Source organism: Triticum aestivum, chromosome 7D (assembly GCF_018294505.1).
Source record: "Triticum aestivum cultivar Chinese Spring chromosome 7D, IWGSC CS RefSeq v2.1, whole genome shotgun sequence".
Taxonomy (NCBI): domain Eukaryota; kingdom Viridiplantae; phylum Streptophyta; class Magnoliopsida; order Poales; family Poaceae; genus Triticum; species Triticum aestivum.
In genome coordinates this window covers 527,598,326-527,616,688 of record NC_057814.1, presented here as the reverse complement: position 1 = coordinate 527,616,688, position 18,363 = coordinate 527,598,326, and the positions used below count along the sequence as shown (strand labels likewise).

Genomic DNA, 18,363 nt, shown 5'->3' with positions numbered 1-18,363 from the left:
TAGTAATTGCTGCCTGCCAGCCCCAGCCCCCGGCCCCCGGCCGTCGCCTCTGCAACCACAGCTGCGACTGCAATTGCGTCGGCCTGAGCAAAACCTGCAAGCTACTGGAGCCAGCTATGGCCGTTTGCCACCCAGCACTTAATGATCGGAGTTAATTACTCCTCCCTACCGCCCGAGATCCTATGAGCGTGCCTGCTGCCTGCGTGCTTACCAGAAGCACACGCATTACTGCCTGCGATCTACTGTTGGGTCCCGTGCTTCGCGTGCACCATCGTTCAAACTTTCTTTAAATCACCTCCCCCGACGAACCCAGCTGACGGGATCATGCGGCTGCTTAACTCACACTCATCGTCCATGCTGGGATCACACGATCGGATCGAGTCTGCACTCTGAAGAAAATCACGCCAACTGCACTTGTACTCCAGTGAAAATGAATGGTGCAAAAAAAAAAAGTACTCCAGTGAAAATTCAAGTCCCCAGCAATCGTAAGGGAGAAAAAAAATCATGTATACTCGGTAAAGAGAAAGAACTAGTATAACAAACTAACAGTCATGTACTAGAACGAGACTTGCGGATTATTCAAGTGCTTAGGGTCAAACGTCAAGGCCAACTACTCAAGCACATTGGCTCCTCAGCATTGCACATTAATCAATAATCACAGGGGGGTGACCAGTTGACCTGACCTAGCGCTTCCTTCTACTTGGCAGCGGATCCCATGCCGCAGAGGACGGCGGCGGCCTGGCGGGCGAAGTAGGTGAGGATGACGTCGGCGCCGGCTCGCCGCAGGCACATGAGCGACTCCATCATCACCTTCTCCTCGTCGATCATGTTCAGCGCCCCGCCGGCCTTGATCATCGAGTACTCGCCGGACACCTGAAAGGCCAAAAAGGAAACAATGTACGATGATTGCTTCAGAATTTCACTCTCCTTTTTACCAAGACGAGCCAAAATGATACTACATCATTCGATCCTCTCTTTCAGCTACAATCATAACCCAAAAAGAAAAGAAAAAAATATAACGCATGCGAGATCATTTTCTGATTCAGGATAGTGACCTCAAGGATCAGTTATTTAAGCTTACTCATAACCATTCATAAGGGTGGATCAAAGTTATGGCTTTTGGTTGGTTCAGAATTTCACTCGCTTCGACCTCAAATTATAACAACAGAAACACCATGCAAACAACATCATATTCTGATTCGAACTAGTAACCTCAAGGATTAACTAGTTCAGTTTTATCATATCATATTCATTCATAGGATGATATGGCCACCTGTACTTTTTTTTTCCTAACACAACGACAGAATCAGCCTCCATTTTTAGCTTCAAATACAAGCAGGAATACAAAAGCAAAAAGTAAAATAAAATAAATCTGGTCAACTTCTTAAGATTAGCTAACGTTGGTGCTGTTGTTTTTGAGAACTCTCAAGGAGAGAGCTTGGGATCAAAACACATGAGATAAACGATAGATCAAGGTTCAGACTTTTACTGAAATCTTAGGTGCACGTGTGCTGCCCAAGAGAATTTCTACTCTACAGTTTAGAAATAGGCAGATGCAGTCAGAGTGCACAAATCCGTATTGATCTAGTACTACTTTAGCGGCCTGCTTCTTGAAATGGCTACCAACTGATGTTTTTTGTGTAAAGAAGATAAGAACGATGAAATTACTCGGGTATTGATAAGACATATGAGAAATGCTCTTGTGCGGCAAAACTAGCGAGGCAAGTGGCAATTGGGTAGCTGAATTAGGATATGCACTTGTGCTGCTGCTAAAATGATTTCATTGACTGCATCGGAGGTATACAGTAAACAACGAGGTCCAGGTTTCTTGTGGAATTCCAGATAGAAATGGCAAAAACATCACATCAACAAGGATTATGGACCTGCTAATGAACTAACCTGGTATGCAGCAATTGGCAGTGCGGAATTATCCCGGAGAAGTCGGATGATATCCAAGTACGGCAATCCAGGTTTCACCTGTCACAAGGGAACCATGATTATGGAGCAACATACACAAGAGTTACCTTTGGTAATACAGCACTGAATAATAAGCAAGAGAATTACTAGAAGGATATCAGCCCCTTCGGCCTCATCTGCTGCAGTTTCAAGTAGGGCTTCCCTGTAGTTAGCCGGGTTCATCTGATAGCTTCAGAACGAAAAGGGATAAGACATTTAGATAATACTAAGCAACTAAAATGTACACAGGATGAAAATCAATAGAGTAGCGTTATTGTCAGCTCCTTACGTTTTCTTGTCCCCAAATCGTGGATTTGAATCTAAAGCTTCCCGGAATGGCCCATAAAATGAACTGGCGTACCTGCAAAAAACATATATTGTGGATGCATCAGTCACATAACAAAGACGTAATGTACAAGAATAAGATAACAAAAATACTATGATGCCATGAATGGTATAGGTATGTACTTTGCAGTATAGGACATGATGGAGACATCATTGAAACCCTCAGCATCCAACGCAGAACGGATTGCTCCAACACGACCATCCATCATGTCACTAGGACTAACTACATCGGCACCAGCACGTGCCTATTTAGTTCATGGAACAAGTTTATGTTAGTGAACAGTTGCATACTCATCAACCAATTCCAAAACATAATACCAAGAGAAGAGATGGACCTGTGAAACTGCCTGTTTGCACAACTGATATACTGTTTCATCATTCAAAATTACTCCTGATGGGATTGAAACAAATTCACAATTAGCTGGACGGAAGTTTGTACGTAACTTGTGCCTTCTGAAAAACATCCAAGTCCATCAGTTGTTTGGACAAAAAAATAGTAATGAAAACTGCTTATACTGTAATTCCAAATTCTAAACATGGGCATGACCACTGAACAGCTAAGCTCATAATTTAAGTACCTTTTTGCACTAGTAATCAGTTTATCGCCATTCGCTAGGGCTACAAAAAGCTACAGGAGCCAACCAATTCCTGGTTTAAACACTACAGAACGCACCTTCTCATTTTTTTGCTAATTTCAATGATCTGGGAAGTACCTGACGAGATTCTTGTGACGAAATACATTTGCGTGGCATATTTTGAATTTATTTTCAGGAAGTTTCAGTGCCAGGTGGCAAAACAAATGACTTAAGCTGTTGACTGTTCAGGCACACAGTATCTCAGGCTCCTAGCAGGAATCAAGTGGTCCAGTAATACTTTTAGAAAATCAAATCTGGACATCCACAGTGATGTCTTAAAAACCAGGAGCCACAGGTTCTACATAATAGCATCTCAGGCTCATACAAAACCAAACTGGCCAACAATAATTATCGAGAACTAGGATGATAGATTGATAGTTTCTTGGCCGTATGCCCGCAACCAGTGTGGTGTGACCTTCATACCAGGAGACTGGCAACAATATTTTTGAACTTGCTAGCACATTTCTAATGCTATCAGCAATTCAGGGTGCAAGCAGATCAACATATCATGCACATCTGAAAAGTGTAAGATAATATGCGATATTATAATGCGCCATTTTCATTACCATCTTCCCTCACGATGCCATCGTGTCCATCAGATGAATAAGGGTCCAAAGCAACATCCGTGTAGACAATCTAAATTCATCATATGATTAGAAGCAAAGATATTGGCAGCATTGATGCAAGCGACAAATACATAGTGAATGAGGGGAACAATCTTACGATATCAGGGAACTTATCCTTGAGCAGGCGAATTGTCCGTGGAACCAAACCATTGTCATTGTATGCTTCAACTCCTGTTGGAGACTGAAGGAATAAAGAGCACAAGTCATTCTGAGGCACACATGTACTCCCTCCGTTCCTAAATATAAGTCTTTTTAGAGATTCCAATATGGACTACATACGGAGCAAAATGAGTGAATCTACACTCTAAACTACGTCTATATACATCCGTATGTAGTCCATATTGAAATCTCTAAAAAGACTTATACTGTACTTAGGAATCGGAGGGAGTACATGACAAATAATTAGTGATGTTTGTCAAATACCTTCAATGCATCCGGAACCTTTGGAAAGAGCACAAAGCTGTTAACACCAACATCACGTGCCTTATACACCTGCATATATCAGTGGTTGTCTGGATTATTACATGAGGTCTGAATACTGATTGCTACCTAAGACTATTGGTCCAAGTGACATGGAAATAAACACACATTTAGAGCTCCAACACATTCATCAAACATATATGATAAATCCGATCCCAGTCTCAGAAAAAAAAGAGGTAAATTTCCAGTACTTCCAGTACCTCATCAAGAAGCCCATGTTGCCATCCAAGCCTAAAGCACCCGGGCATAGCGCCAATTGGAGCATCCTCTTCCCCTGCAAATCGTCACAAAAAAAAAACACTTATATAACAAATCTCAAATGGTCCAGCATTCAAGCAAGTAGATTTCAAGGCAACCTTCATGGATGAACAATGGGAGCACCAAATTAGCGGGCGAGATGGTTGTCTCCTGGAATGCAGCCCTAAGAGCTGGCGACCTGCGGTTGCGACGAGGGCGCTTTGGCATGTCCTGAACACACATCAAACATGGAGCCCCTAAATTCAGTTTCTTGCAATCGCACTGTACACAAGCAACATTGCAAAATTCAGATTGGAGCTTACAAGAGGCCTGATCTCAGGCGTGCCGTCAGGGGCCTTTGGTTTGACGAACGCAGCGGGGGCGGGGAATCTCCCGGCGACGGCGTCGGCCTCGCACTCCTCGATGCTCCTCCCGGACGGCGCCCTGACGGCGGCGGCCGCCTCCTGCTCGCTGCTGACCCTGACGGCCACGGAACGCGGCCTTGGCCCGGTTCTTGGAACGGCGAAACAGCTGCCGAAGGGCGCGTGCCCGTGGCAGTTGGTCGCCTGGAGCATCTGGACCTTGGCCGGGGAGAAGGGGACGGTGGAAGCCATGGCCTATCTGCAACACCGAGACCAAGGAAAGTGAATTTCGCAGACATGGTTGACAATCGCGTCGCTATATCAGATTCAGTGCTGCGTAGCTCGATCAAAATTGAGGTGTGGACTCTAAGAAACGGTAAAAGATGGATCTTGATTCTTTCTTGGCTAGTGCCACCAGAGGCGGCGGGTGGATAATCTGGATTGCGTTGAGCTTTGAATCGTGGTTGGTCATCAGGAAGAGATTGGGGACTGAATTTAGCTTGACGAGTTGAAGGGACGTGCAAATCTTGGAGAGGAGGAAGAAGAGGGAGGAGGCGGCGGCGGGGTACCTGATGGATGGAAGATGGGGAAGAAGATGAGGAGAAGACGATGTGGCCTCAATCCTCTCCGACGACGACCCCCACCTACTGCAAAGAGATCTCCTGTACTAACTAGACAATGTCTTGCGTTTCGCTGTCTCCATCTCGTGACCGCCGTGTACATGAACCTGAACCTTTTTTTACTTTCAACTAACCTGAACCTGAACCTGAACCAACGTGTCGAGCCTACTTATGATTGCAGTCACGAAAATACATTTTCTTTTCAAACAAACGGTAGAGTCGACAAAAGATGATAAAATAAATCAGGTTCCTTGCTCTTTTTTTCAGGGATAAAGTAAATTAGGTTCCTTTGCTGGCACAAACATTTTCGAGAATGTGGTCACGCCTGGAACTGCCCCGCCGTGGTTCTCAAGCTTGATTTTCAAAAGGCTTTCGACTCTGTTAATTTGGAACGGTATCATTTGTATCCTTCACACCCGCGGCTTTCCCCCATCTAGTGTGATTGGATTTATTCAATTCTCTCGACTGATCACACAAGAGTTGCGGTTAATTGGGTTCCCGGTAACTAGATTAGAGCATCTTCAATAGTCGCGTCAAAAGGCACGCGCGCGGTAAAAACGACGTGGTTTTTAGCGCGTGCTGGACGGTTTCGCGCGCTCCAGCGGTGGCTGGAAACAAGCGTGCGGGGAAGGGGCAGCTCGCGCGCAACTTTTGGCGCGCCGCTTCCGCGCGCCTATAAAATGTGGCGCTCGCCACGCGTCTATCCACACTGCCACGCGCGCCTCGTAGCTTCTTTGCCGCTCCAGTGCCTCCACCGCTTCCTCTCCTCGCCGCTCCAGCTCCCCGCCACCGAAGCGCAACCATGCCGCCGCGCCGCCGAGGAGCGTCGGGCTACCGCGGCGTCCGCCAGCGCCCCAACAGCTGGTACTCCGCCGAGATTCGGTCCGGCGACGTTCGGCTCGGCCTCGGTACGTTCGAGACCTCGTACGAGGCCGCACACGCCTACGATGCGGCGGCGTGGCGCCTGGACAGGCCGCGCCAGCAGATGAACTTTCAGGATGTCCACACGCGCCAGCAGGCGCAGGATGTCGCCCATCCGCTTCGTCTTATCACGGACCAGGACCGTGCGAAGCACGCTCGGCGGCAGCGCCGCCTCCTCGTCGCCGAGGAGGACGAGCGGGCCATGGCAGAGTGGCGCCGGCGCCACCCGGAGGACGTCTCGAACGAGGAAGCCTTCTGGGCAAGGCGCCGCGAGGAGCAGACGGCAAAGCGCCGCGCGGAGCGGTTGGACAGGCGTCGGCGAAAGGCCCTGGCGATATCGCAGTGCGAAATCGCTCAAAATGGTGGGCAGACGATCTTTTCGTCTGATGATGACCGTTGGGAGGACATGTGGCTCGATACCTCGGACCAGACCAGCGAGGATGGCCATGATGACGACTGGGAGTAGGCTTTAGTTGCACTATTTAGTAGTTTTTTTATGTCGTTGCACCGTAGTTTATCTATGCTATGGAACTATGTAAAATATCTATGTATCGCTTTTTATCTATGAATTTTATTTATCGTTTTTATTAAAAAATGTACGCAATGTTTAGCGCGCGCTGCATTTTAGCGCGGCCGCTGGAGCTACGCGCGCGCGCAATTTTAGCACGGCTGCTGGAGCCAACGCTGCCGGCCGCGCCAAACCAGGCGGAGGGCGCGCGGCATATGAGTTTTTAGCGCGCGACGCGTTGCGCGGCTGTTGGAGATGCTCTTAGTTTTTGTCACAGCTTGCCGCAAGGCGACCCCCTCTCTCGCTACTTGTTCATTATTGTCGCAGACTGTGCTGCAATAATCACACAAGTTTGCTCTTCTGCTCGATGTCTCACCTCCTTGTCGGTGGTGATGCCTGCCGTGTGCTCCAATATGTCGATGGTAAGCTTACTATCTACTATAAGACTATCCACAATGGAGAGTAACATACATTAGTGTTTTTTTATAGGAGAGTAACATACACATATCCCTAGACTATATTATTATCTTCATACTCCCTCCTTTCCGGTTTATAGGGCTCAATTCAAAAATCTCATCAACGAAAGTAGATGGTGAGTGGTGGAATAATTTTGTAGTTTGCAAAAGCACTCAATCAATGTGCCCGTTTTTCTCAAAAAATTATGTTTACCAATGCATTAATTGCAATGCATGCATGCATAAAGTACATGCATTGCTCAATTTTCTCAAAATCCTTGCATGCAAAGATTTAATGCGCCTTGAAATCTGAACATGTGATGCGGAACAATCAAATTGAGACTTATAAAATGGGAAATCTAAAGTTTTGAGATAAGCCCTATAAACCGGAAAGAAGGGAGTAGTGGGTAGTAACATAGGTGTGGTGCCATGCAAAGCTTCATTTATTATGTTATAGGCTCATATTGCACAGGGACATGTGATGTTACAGTAACTAGCTAAGTTACTCAAACTATTTCTCTTCTCATAACTCATTGCCACATAAGCAAATTTGCTGAGTTGGACTAGATGTTACTGTTGAAGTTACTCCCACTGTGGCTAGTCTAAACTGACGTGGATGCCTCATGCGCCTCAAGCACGTGCTGATTAACTTTGCAGGATCTCGATAAATTTCGCTAAATCCATGTTTGTTCACATGCATGTACCCCCCAAGGTGGCTATTGTTCTTGTGTTCGTTCATAGTCAAGAAAGATAAAGCAATGTGAAGGCGGAAGGGCACAAAATTTGAAGAGAGATTATGACAAATAAAGTGAGGTATAATTAGGGAGGCTCAAATAAAGTACGCCACGGAGGAGCTTCTCGCCACCGACCGACCGCCTCCGTCCTGTGCCGTCATTCGCCTTCCCTTCGGCTACACACACATACAACACGTGAATCAGCCCCAAAGTGAGTAATTGATAAAAAACTACCGCGTTTCACGTAACCGTCCCACAGAACTATTACATTTTGAAAACTGACCAAAAACTCCAGTTTAGCGTTGATTTCGTGACAAAAAATTACCGAATCGAGTTGATGACAGATTGAAGCGTTTTAAACGTCTTTCTGACAGATCCAGCCCACCGGTCAGGACGGAGGCCGTGCTAACGGCTAACGGCGCTCGCCTGCCGCCCGTTAGGCGCGCGCGTCGGTCCGGCCCGGTCGGACCAGGACTAACCTGGCCGACCGGCTCGCTCGTCGTCCTCCCCACCTCACTCTTCCCCCGAGCTCACTGTCCTAGCCCTAGCCGTCTTCGTTCATGGCGCCGGCGGATCCAAACTCCGGCGCCGAATCGCTTGAAGGAGCACCCCTGGCGTGCTGGGCGGCGGGGATGCCGTCTTCGTTGAGGTTGATAACTGGCTAGTCAGCAGTAGCTTTGCGGTCGAAAACCAATCCCAGCCTCAATCTTAGCCGTCGCAGACGATTATGAGGCGGCGTGTAGCAGCAGCGTCGAAGAGAAGAAGCGCAGCTCGAGGCCGGCGCAAGCTTCCTTGTCCTGCTGGCGGCGCGAGGTATGGCAACAAATCTGTAATTGTTTTTCTGAAATGATTTGTTTTGTTAGGAATCACGATATATACGCTAGTTGCATAGTTAGATTTACATTAGAACCATGTTTGAGCACAACGGGAATTGAAATCTGTTGGGAACATTAACAATTTGTTTTGCTGTGACTGAATCCAAATGTCAAAAAATAGAAATTTTGAACTGCCAGACACTAAATATTGTGCAGACCATTTAATTATAAATTTTCCAATTTGTGGTGCAGTATTGATGACCCAAAGTGGGAAATTTGGTTCCATTTCTTAGCCAGAGAATCTATGGTTAGAGGAATTTACCAGTCAGACATATCATTTTTGACTATGGTTTCTCTTATTCGGAGCGAGGGCTATGGAGCGGATGATTATATGTACTATGTTCTCGATGAGGAGAAAGGAATATAAGGTATGGAGCATCTTGGTTCTGAACATGATGTGCAGCAGATGTTGATCCACTTTGAGAAGGAAAAGAGTGTGAACATACGAGTTGTCAGGGCAGATGAGCAATGTAATGCAGATGAAAATAGAGATAGTTATTGCTGAACATTGCATTAACACTCAACAAAGTTGCACAAAGTTGGTGGATGCAGTCAATGACAGAAAGGATGAGCTTAAGCAAAGTAGTCTGCATATGGAAGGTGACTTTAACCATTTTGAAGGTGACACTGATGTGTCTGAATTTCTTTCTGATGATGCGCAGTCAGGTTCAGATGACAAAAATGTGCAATTACATCCAGGTCCCCCTCTGAAGAAGAAGCTGCAGAAATAGATACATCAGTGGTCCAGAAACTTAAGCCAGTCAGAAATCCTGGTCTAACCATTAGATCCCACCAAGAGGTTGAGAAAGAGGTAAAACCAGACTGGTTTCCTGAAGCAGATGAATTTTGTTTTCCTGGTGATGTTAGCATTAGTGATGAAGAAGAAGAGCCTGAAGGAGCTTTCAAACTAGCAAGTGGCAGGAAGAGAGTACTGAAGAGGTCAAAGGATAGGGTATGGTTCAATGAGAAGCTTCCAGATCCACATGAACAGTTTGTAAGGGATTGTGCTTCACCACTGTTTATGAGTTCAGAGATGCACTTAGGGATTTTCACATCAGGACTCTGAGGAATTTCCAGTATCACAAAAATGCCCCTGACAGGATTATTGTTTGATGCTCAGAGAGAGCCCATGGATGTGATTTTCATATTAGTGCATCTAAGATAGCTCATGAAATTTTTTTGCATCAAGAAGTGTGATATGTTGCGTACTTGTGGAGCATGTGCAGAGACCACAAAGGTTACTACAAAGTGGTTGTCCAAATCAGTACAACCAGCATTGAGAGAAGACATTAGATCTCCTGTGGATGCATTAATAAAGAAGACTAAGACTAAATTCTCAGTTGATGTTTCAAGAAGTGTTGCCTATAGGGCAAGGAGGAAGGCTGTTGGTGTGGTGCAGGGTGACCACAAGCAGCAGTACTTGAGGCCGAGGGATTATCTTCAAGTTGTTCTTGATACAAACCCTCGGAGCAGGTGTATTGTAACAACATTTGTTAACCCAGAAAACCCTGCACCCACTCCTAAATTCAAGTACATGTTCTACTGTTTGCCAGCTTCAAAGGAAGGGTTTCTTAATGGTTGTAGACCATTTATAGGTAAATATTTCCTGATTGTGTTGTATATATTTGTGTGTCAATTTTCTTCTGTAGCTAATGTGTGACTCCATCCAGGGCTTGATGGATGTTTCATCAAGTTAACCACTGGACAACAAATTCTTGCTGCCACAGGAAGGGATGGAAACAACAACATCTACCCTATAGCTTTTGGTGTGGTTGACAAGGAAGATGGAGACAGTTGGACTTGGTTTTTAACTCAGTTGAGATGCTGCATTGGTAGTGGCAACAAATTTGGAACATACAAAATAATATCTAACAGGCAAAAGGTTAGAAACTAAATCATTGATTATAGTTGCTATAGTAATTCACTGAATTATGTGAGTGTGTTCATATGTAGATCTATTTTGTGAATATACATGGTTTACTTAAGGCAATAAATGAAGTATTCCCTGATTCACCTCAAAGATTCTGTCTTAGGCACATATATGCCAATTTCCAATCAGCTGGTTACAGAAGCAAAGAACTAAAAAAATGTGTTGACAAGGCTAACTACTCTTATACTAGACATGGGCATGAATTAGGGATGGCAGAGCTGAAAGCACAGTGTGAGGATGCTTGGAAATGGCTTAAAAATATAGAAGTCTCTGCTTGGGCTAGGTATGCTATGGACCACACTTGCAAAACAGATCTAGTTGTGAACAACCTTAGTGAAGTCTTCAACAAGATGATACTTGATGTTAGATCCAAACCAATAAGGACAATGTTTGAAGGGATCAGGACAAAGCAGATGATCAAGAGGCAACAGACTAGGGAGAAGTTACAGACTTGCAGGTGGACAATCACACCAAATTACCCAGAGATTCTAGAGGGGAATAAAAAATATGCCAAGTATTGCTAGGCTGACAGAGCTGGTGAAACAATTTGGCGAGTAACAAGCAAAGAAAAGCAATATTGTGTGGACACGGCAACCTGCACATGTGACTGCAAGAGATGGAACATGACAGGTGTACCTTGCAGTCATGGCATATTGATGTCTACTACGCAACCTTCTTCTTGTAGACGTTGTTGGGCCTCCAAGTGCAGAGGTTTGTAGGACAGTAGCAAATTTCCCTCAAGTGGATGACCTAAGGTTTATCAATCTGTGGGAGGCGTAGGATGAAGATGGTCTCTCTCAAGCAACCCTGCAACCAAATAGCAAAGAGTCTCTTGTGTCCCCAACACACCCAATACAATGATAAATTGTATAGGTGCACTAGTTCGGCGAAGAGATGGTGATACAAGTGCAATATGGATGGTAGATATAGGTTTTTGTAATCTGAAAATATAAAAAAAGCAAGGTAACTAATGATAAAAGTGAGCACAAACGGTATTGCAATGCTAGGAAACAAGGCCTAGGGTTCATACTTTCACTAGTGCAAGTTCTCTCAACAATAATAACATAATTGGATCATATAACTATCCATCAACATGCAACAAAGAGTCACTCCAAAGTCACTAATAGCGGAGAACAAATGAAGAGATTATGGTAGGGTACGAAACCACCTCAAAGTTATCCTTTCTGATCTATCTATTCAAGAGTTCGTAGTAAAATAACACGAAGCTATTCTTTCCGTTCGATCTATCATAGAGTTCGTACTAGAATAACACCTTAAGACACAAATCAACCAAAACCCTAATGTCACCTAGATACTCCAATGTCACCACAAGTATCCATGGGTATGATTATACGATATGCATCACACAATCTCAGATTCATCTATTCAAACCAACACAAAGTACTTCAAAGAGTTCCCCAAAGTTTCTACCGGAGAGTCAAGATGAAAATCCAACCCCTATGCATAGGTTCATGGGCGGAACCCGCAAGTTGATCACCAAAACATACATCAATTATATCACGTGATATCCCATTGTCACCACAGATAAGCACGGCAAGACATACATCAAGTGTTCTCAAATCCTTAAAGACTCAATCCGATAAGATAACTTCAAAGGGAAAACTCAATCCATTACAAGAGAGTAGAGGGGGAGAAACATCATAAGATCCAACTATAATAGCAAAGCTCGCGATACATCAAGATCGTGCTGAATCAAGAACACGAGAGAGAAAGATCAAACACATAGCTACTGGTACATACCCTCAGCCCCGAGGGTGGACTACTCCCTCCTCGTCATGGAGAGCGCCAGGATGATGAAGATGGCCACAGTTGAGGGATCCCCCCCTCCGGCAGGGTGCCGAAACAGGGTCCCGATTGATTTTTGGTGGCTACAGAGGCTTGCGGCGGCGGAACTCCCGATCTATTCTGCACCCCGATGTTTTTAGGGTATATGGATATGTATAGGCAAAAGAAGTCGGCCAGGGGAGCCACGAGGGGCCCACGAGGGTGGGGGCGCACCCAGGGGCAGGCGCGCCTCCCTGCCTCGTGGCCACCTCGAAGCTTCCTTGACTTCAACTCCAAGTCTCCTGGATCACGTTCGTTCCAAAAATCACGCTCCCGAAGGTTTCATTCCGTTTGGACTCCATTTGATATTCCTTTTCTGCGAAACACTGAAACAAGGGAAAAAACAGAAACTGGCACTGGGCTCTGGGTTAATAGGTTAGTCCCAAAAATAATATAAAAGTGCATAGTAAAGCCCATTAAACATCCAAGATGGATAATATAATAACATGAATACTTCATAAATTATAGATACGTTGGAGACGTATCAGCATCCCCAAGCTTAATTCCTGCTCGTCCTTGAGTAGGTAAATGATAAAAGAAATAATTTATGAAGTGTGAATGCTAGCAGGTGCACAAGTTTGATCAATGATAATTTCAATCACCTTTTCTAGCGTCATCATATGTCATAACAGTAGCTCAACTCATAGAACTTTTCATGATCAAGTAATAAACTATTCACATGTTAAAGTATAGATCATAAACCTTTTTGAAAACTAACAAACCGTGTTATTAGTCATCAAACAATTACAATTCATCTTATTTTCAGGAAGAGTCTATGTCAGAGCTTTAGTTTAGCAAACTCCACATACTCAACTATCATTTAGTCTTTCATAATTGCTAACACTCACGCGATATTTATGGGTTCAAAGTTTTAATCAGACACAGAGAAAGATAGGGGCTTATAGATTCGCCTCCCAACCTTTTACCTCAAGGGTAATGTCAACAATAATAGCTCATGATGCCTTACATCCAATTGGATATATATATATATATATATATATATATATATATATATATATATATCCGAATCTTTCCAACACAATGTGCTTGCCAGAGGATAAAATGTAAAAAGGAAAGGTGAAGATCACCATGACTCTTGCATAAGGTAAAAGACAAGAATAAAAGGTTGGCCCTTCGCAGAGGGAAGCAGAGGTTTCCATGTGCTTTTATAGTTGGATGCACAAATTCTTAATGCGAGGGAACGTCACTCTATATTGCCACTTGTGTAGGGACCTTTATTATGCAGTCCGTCGCTTTTATTGCTTCCATATCACAAGATCGTATAAAGCTTATTTTCTCCACACTAAAAGATCATACATATTTAGAGAGCAATTTTTATTGCATGCACCGATGACAACTTACTTGAAGGATCTTACTCAATCCATAGGTAGGTATGGTGGACTCTCATGGCAATACTGGTTTAAGGGATGTTTGGAAGCACAAGTAGTGTGACGCCCCCGGTTTGACCGTACACTAATCATGCACGCAAATGTGTACGACCAAGATCAGGGACTCACGGGAAGATATCAAAACACAACTCTAAAACATAAATAAGTCATACAAGCATCATAATACAAGCCAGGGGCCTCGAGGGCTCGAATACAAGTGCTCGATCACAGACGAGTCAGCGGAAGCAACAATATCTGAGTACAGACATAAGTTAAACAAGTTTGCCTTAAGAAGGCTAGCACAAACTGGGATACAGATCGAACGAGGCGCAGGCCTCCTGCCTGGGATCCTCCTAACTACTCCTGGTCGTCGTCAGCGGCCTGCACGTAGTAGTAGGCACCTCCAGTGTCGTAGGTGTCGTCGTCGACGGTGGCGTCTGGCTCCTGGACTCCAACATCTGGTTGCGACAACCAGATAGAAAGGAAAGGGGGAAAAGAGGGAGAGAAGCAACCGTGAGTACTCATCCAAAGTACTCGCAAGCAAGGAGCTATACTACATATGCATGGGTATATGTGTAAAGGGGCATATCAGTGGACTGAACTGCAGAATGCCAGAATAAAAGGGGGATAGCTAGTCCTGTCGAAGACTACGCTTCTGGCCATCTCCATCTTGCAGCATGTAGAAGAGAGTAGATTGAAGTCCTCCAAGTAGCATCGCATAGCATAATCCTACCCGGCGATCCCCTCCTCGTCGCCCTGTTAGAGAGCGATCACCGGGTTGTATCTGGCACTTGGAAGGGTGTATTTTATTCAGTATCCAGTTCTAGTTGTCATAAGGTCAAGGTACAACTCCGGGTCGTCCTTTTACCGAGGGACACGGCTATTCGAATAGATAAACTTCCCTGCAGGGGTGCACCACATAACCCAACACGCTCGATCCCATTTGGCCGGACACACTTTTCTGGGTCATGCCCGGCCTCGTAAGATCAACGCGTCGCAGCCCCACCTAAGCACAACAGAGCGGTCAGCACGCCGGTCTAATCCTAAGCGCGCAGGGGTCTGGGCCCATCGCCCTATGCACACCTGCACGTTGCGTACGCGGCCGGAAGCAGACCTAGCCTAGTGGCGTTCCAGTCCAATCCGGCGCGCGCCACTCAGTCGCTGACGTCAAGAAGGCTTCGGCTGATACCACGACGCCGGGATACCCATAACTACTCCCGCGTAGATGGCTAGTGCGTATAGACCAAATGGCCAGACTCAGATCAAATACCAAGATCTCGTTAAGCGTGTTAAGTAACCGCGAACGCCGACCAGGGCCAGGCCCACCTCTCACCTGGGTGGTCTCAACCTGCCCTGTCGCTCCGCCACAAAGATCCACTTGCGGGTACTCCTACGAGCCGACCCGACTTTAGTCATCACATGTGTCATGTATAAAGTATATAAGTATATACCCGTGATCACCGCCCAGGTGATCACGGCCCGATAGTATAGCACAGCAGACGGACAAGAATGTAGGGCCACTGATGGAAATCTAGCATCCTATACTAAGCATGTAGGATTGCAGGTAAAGGTAACAACAGTAGTAGCAAGGATAGGCTATGCATCAGGATAGGATATCGGAAAACAGTAACATGCTACACTACTCTAATGCAAGCAGAATAGAGAAGAGTAGGCGATATCTGGTGATCAAGGGGGGGGGCTTGCCTGGTTGCTCTGGCAAGTAGGAGGGGTCGTCAACTCCGTAGTCGAACTGGACAGCAGCAGTGTCGGTCTCGTAGTCTACCGGAGAGAAGAGGGGGGAAGAAACAGTAAATACAATGCAAACATAAGCATGACGATGCGTGACATGACAATGAGCGGTGCTAGGTGTGCCCTAACGCGACAGTAGGTGGTACCGGCGAAGGGGGGGAACATCCGGGAGGTATTCCCGATGTTTCGCGTTTTCGGACAGACGGACCGGAGGGGGAAAGTTGCTAGTTCGATAGGTTAGGGGGTTGTGGTGGACGAACGGACTGCGTATTCGGATTCGTCTCGTCGTTCTGAGCAACTTTCATATAGAAAACATTTTCATCCGAGTTACGGTTTAAAAGATATGAATTTTCAAAGTTTATTTGAATTTCTGGAATTATTTAAATTAAGCAAAAATGAATTATGACGTCAGCATGAGGCAATGCTGACGTCAGCAGGTCAACAGGTCGGCTGACCAGTCAAACCAGACAGGTGGGTCCAGTGGGACCCACATGTCAGCCTCTGTTAGTCTAATATTAATTTAAACTAAACTAACAGTCTAATTAGAGGGGTGGGCCCCATATGTCAGTGAGTGATTAGTTAATCTAATTATTTTTATTTATAAAACATTTTTCTTTTTCTCCTTTTTTTTTAATTTTGCGGCGGGGCCCGCATGTCAGTGGCTGGGCCTGCCCAGTCAGCAGTTGACTGGGTCAACCCAGTCAACTGGGACCCACGGGGCCCACTGGCAGTGGCCCTGGGGTGGCCCCAGGCCGGCCACGTCGGCGGCCGGCGCCGGAGCAACTCCGGCGACCAAAACAGCGGCGGCCCCTCGCCGGAGTTGGCCGGAATCGCGCTACGGGGCTCGGGGAGGAGCGGGGCTAGGCCCATTCGAAAGGGCTCGCAGCGCCGCATCCAGGGGTGGCCGGGGCTTCGCCGGACTTGGCCGGAATCGGCGCCGGCGAGCGGCGGAGGCGGCGGCGCGCACGGGTGCCCGACGGAAACGAGGCTACGGCGGGCTATCGAGCAAGCGGAGGGGCTGGGGGGCATCTACGCGAGGTGGGGAGTGCAACGGGCTTGAGCCCGTGACCAACAGGTCACCGGAGCCTCGCCGGCGGCGAGCTCCGCGGCGCGGCGTTCGGGCGCGCGTGGGGAAGCAGCTAGGGGGGCGCGCGAGAGAGAAAAGACAGGGGAGGAGGGGGGAAGGCTCACCGCGCGGCACACGGAGGCCGGTGAGAGGCTTAGGAGCAGCAGGTCGGCGCCGGGGAAGAAGGGGGTCGCCGGCGTCCGAAGTTGAAGACGAGCTCGGTGTGCTCGTTGTAGGGGCTCCGGTCTCCAACGGGCTGCACCAGACGAAGCAGCGGGCGACGGCGGTCCTTGGAGACAACGTGGGGCGGCGAGGTGGGCACGGTGGCCGTGTGAACGACGGGAACGGCGGCGACCGCGTCGGGCGTGGGGAAGGAGAGAGCGGCGCGGATCTGGGGGGGGGGGGGAAAGAGAGAGGCGCAGGGGCCGAGAGGAGAGCGGGGCGAGTGGGAGAGAGGCCCGAGGAGGCGGGGGTGCTGGCGCCCTTATCCTCCCCGTCGCCGGCGAGGTGGTGCGGCGGGGACTGCCCCTGTTCCGACCCCGGTCGGGGGAACAGGGAAGGGGGCGAGCGGGAGAGGTGGGCTGGGCCGGGGGTCGGCCCAGTCGGGCCAGGGGTCCAGTGGGGGGGGGAGGGCCTTCTCCCTTTTTTTTCTTTTTTCTTTGTCTGTGTTCTTTTGCATTTTCTTTTTATTTGTTTATTTTCTTTTCTGTTTTATTTCATTTAAAAGTATTTAGGTATTTTATAAAAATGTGTTTTCTCCACCATAATTACCAGTGTATTATTTGGCACCCACTGAACATTTTTGTTTAAATTTTTGAAAACTTTTATTTTCCACTTTGATTTTAATTGAAGTTTGAACTAGGAGTTTGAAAAGAAATGTGATGCAATTGTGATCAAGCCCTGTTTAGCAACATGATTAGCCTAATCTCAGAGAGTTACTGTAGCATGATTCTCGGGGTGTTACAAGTAGTATCTCTACTTAGTGCAAAGAATTTGGCTAGCATGAGGGGGAAAGGCAAGCTCAACGTGTTGGGCGATCCATGACAATATACTTTATTTCGGATATAAGAAAACATAACCCATTACGTTGTCTTCCTTGTCCAACATCAACCTTTTAGCATGTCATATTTTAATGAGTGCTCACAATTACAAAAGATGTCCAAGATAGTATATTTATATGTGAAATCTCTCTTCCTTCAATATTCTTTCATGAATTGTTCAAGTGACCAATACAACGTTTGCTAACCTTCAATAAATTTACCACACATACTTCTTATATGTAAAGTCATTACTCCCCATGGGATAAGCATATGAAACATATATAATTTCAGATTTATGATATTCAATTCATTCAACCATTTACTCATAGGATATAAGTGAAGCACACGAGTAAATGACAAACTACTCCAAAAAGATATAAGTGAAGATCAATGAGTAGTTAAATAATTATGTAGCTAAGTAAAGACTCTCTCTCTCATTTAAGAATTTCAGATCTTGGTATTTTATTCAAACAGCAAGCAAAACAAAATAAAACGACATTTCAAAGATAGCAAACATCATGTGAAGAAGCAAAAACTTAGGCTCAACCGATACTAACTGATAATTGTTGAAGAAGAAATGTGGAATGTCTA

General features: G+C 46.2%; 1 protein-coding gene across 2 annotated transcripts; it reads right to left on the bottom strand.

Annotated features, from left to right (window-relative positions):
- Window positions 1-467: 467 nt before the first annotated feature.
- Window positions 468-5,407, bottom strand: LOC100859960 (delta-aminolevulinic acid dehydratase, chloroplastic). 2 transcript variants are annotated; one of them, XM_044582345.1, is made up of 13 exons: window positions 5,211-5,407; window positions 4,603-4,900; window positions 4,399-4,510; window positions 4,243-4,316; window positions 3,986-4,054; window positions 3,660-3,770; window positions 3,503-3,572; window positions 2,637-2,692; window positions 2,425-2,546; window positions 2,246-2,317; window positions 2,065-2,146; window positions 1,900-1,977; window positions 468-873 (listed from the first exon to the last, which is right to left on the bottom strand). In XM_044582345.1, the coding sequence occupies exons 2-13, from the start codon at window positions 4,891-4,893 to the stop codon at window positions 697-699; spliced, it is 1,314 nt and encodes a 437-aa protein (XP_044438280.1). In that variant the 5' UTR covers window positions 4,894-4,900; window positions 5,211-5,407; the 3' UTR covers window positions 468-696. The 2 variants fall into 2 exon arrangements, with proteins under 2 accessions (XP_044438280.1, XP_044438281.1); XM_044582346.1 differs by having other exon boundaries at window positions 3,660-3,743; window positions 5,211-5,302.
- Window positions 5,408-18,363: the final 12,956 nt, after the last annotated feature.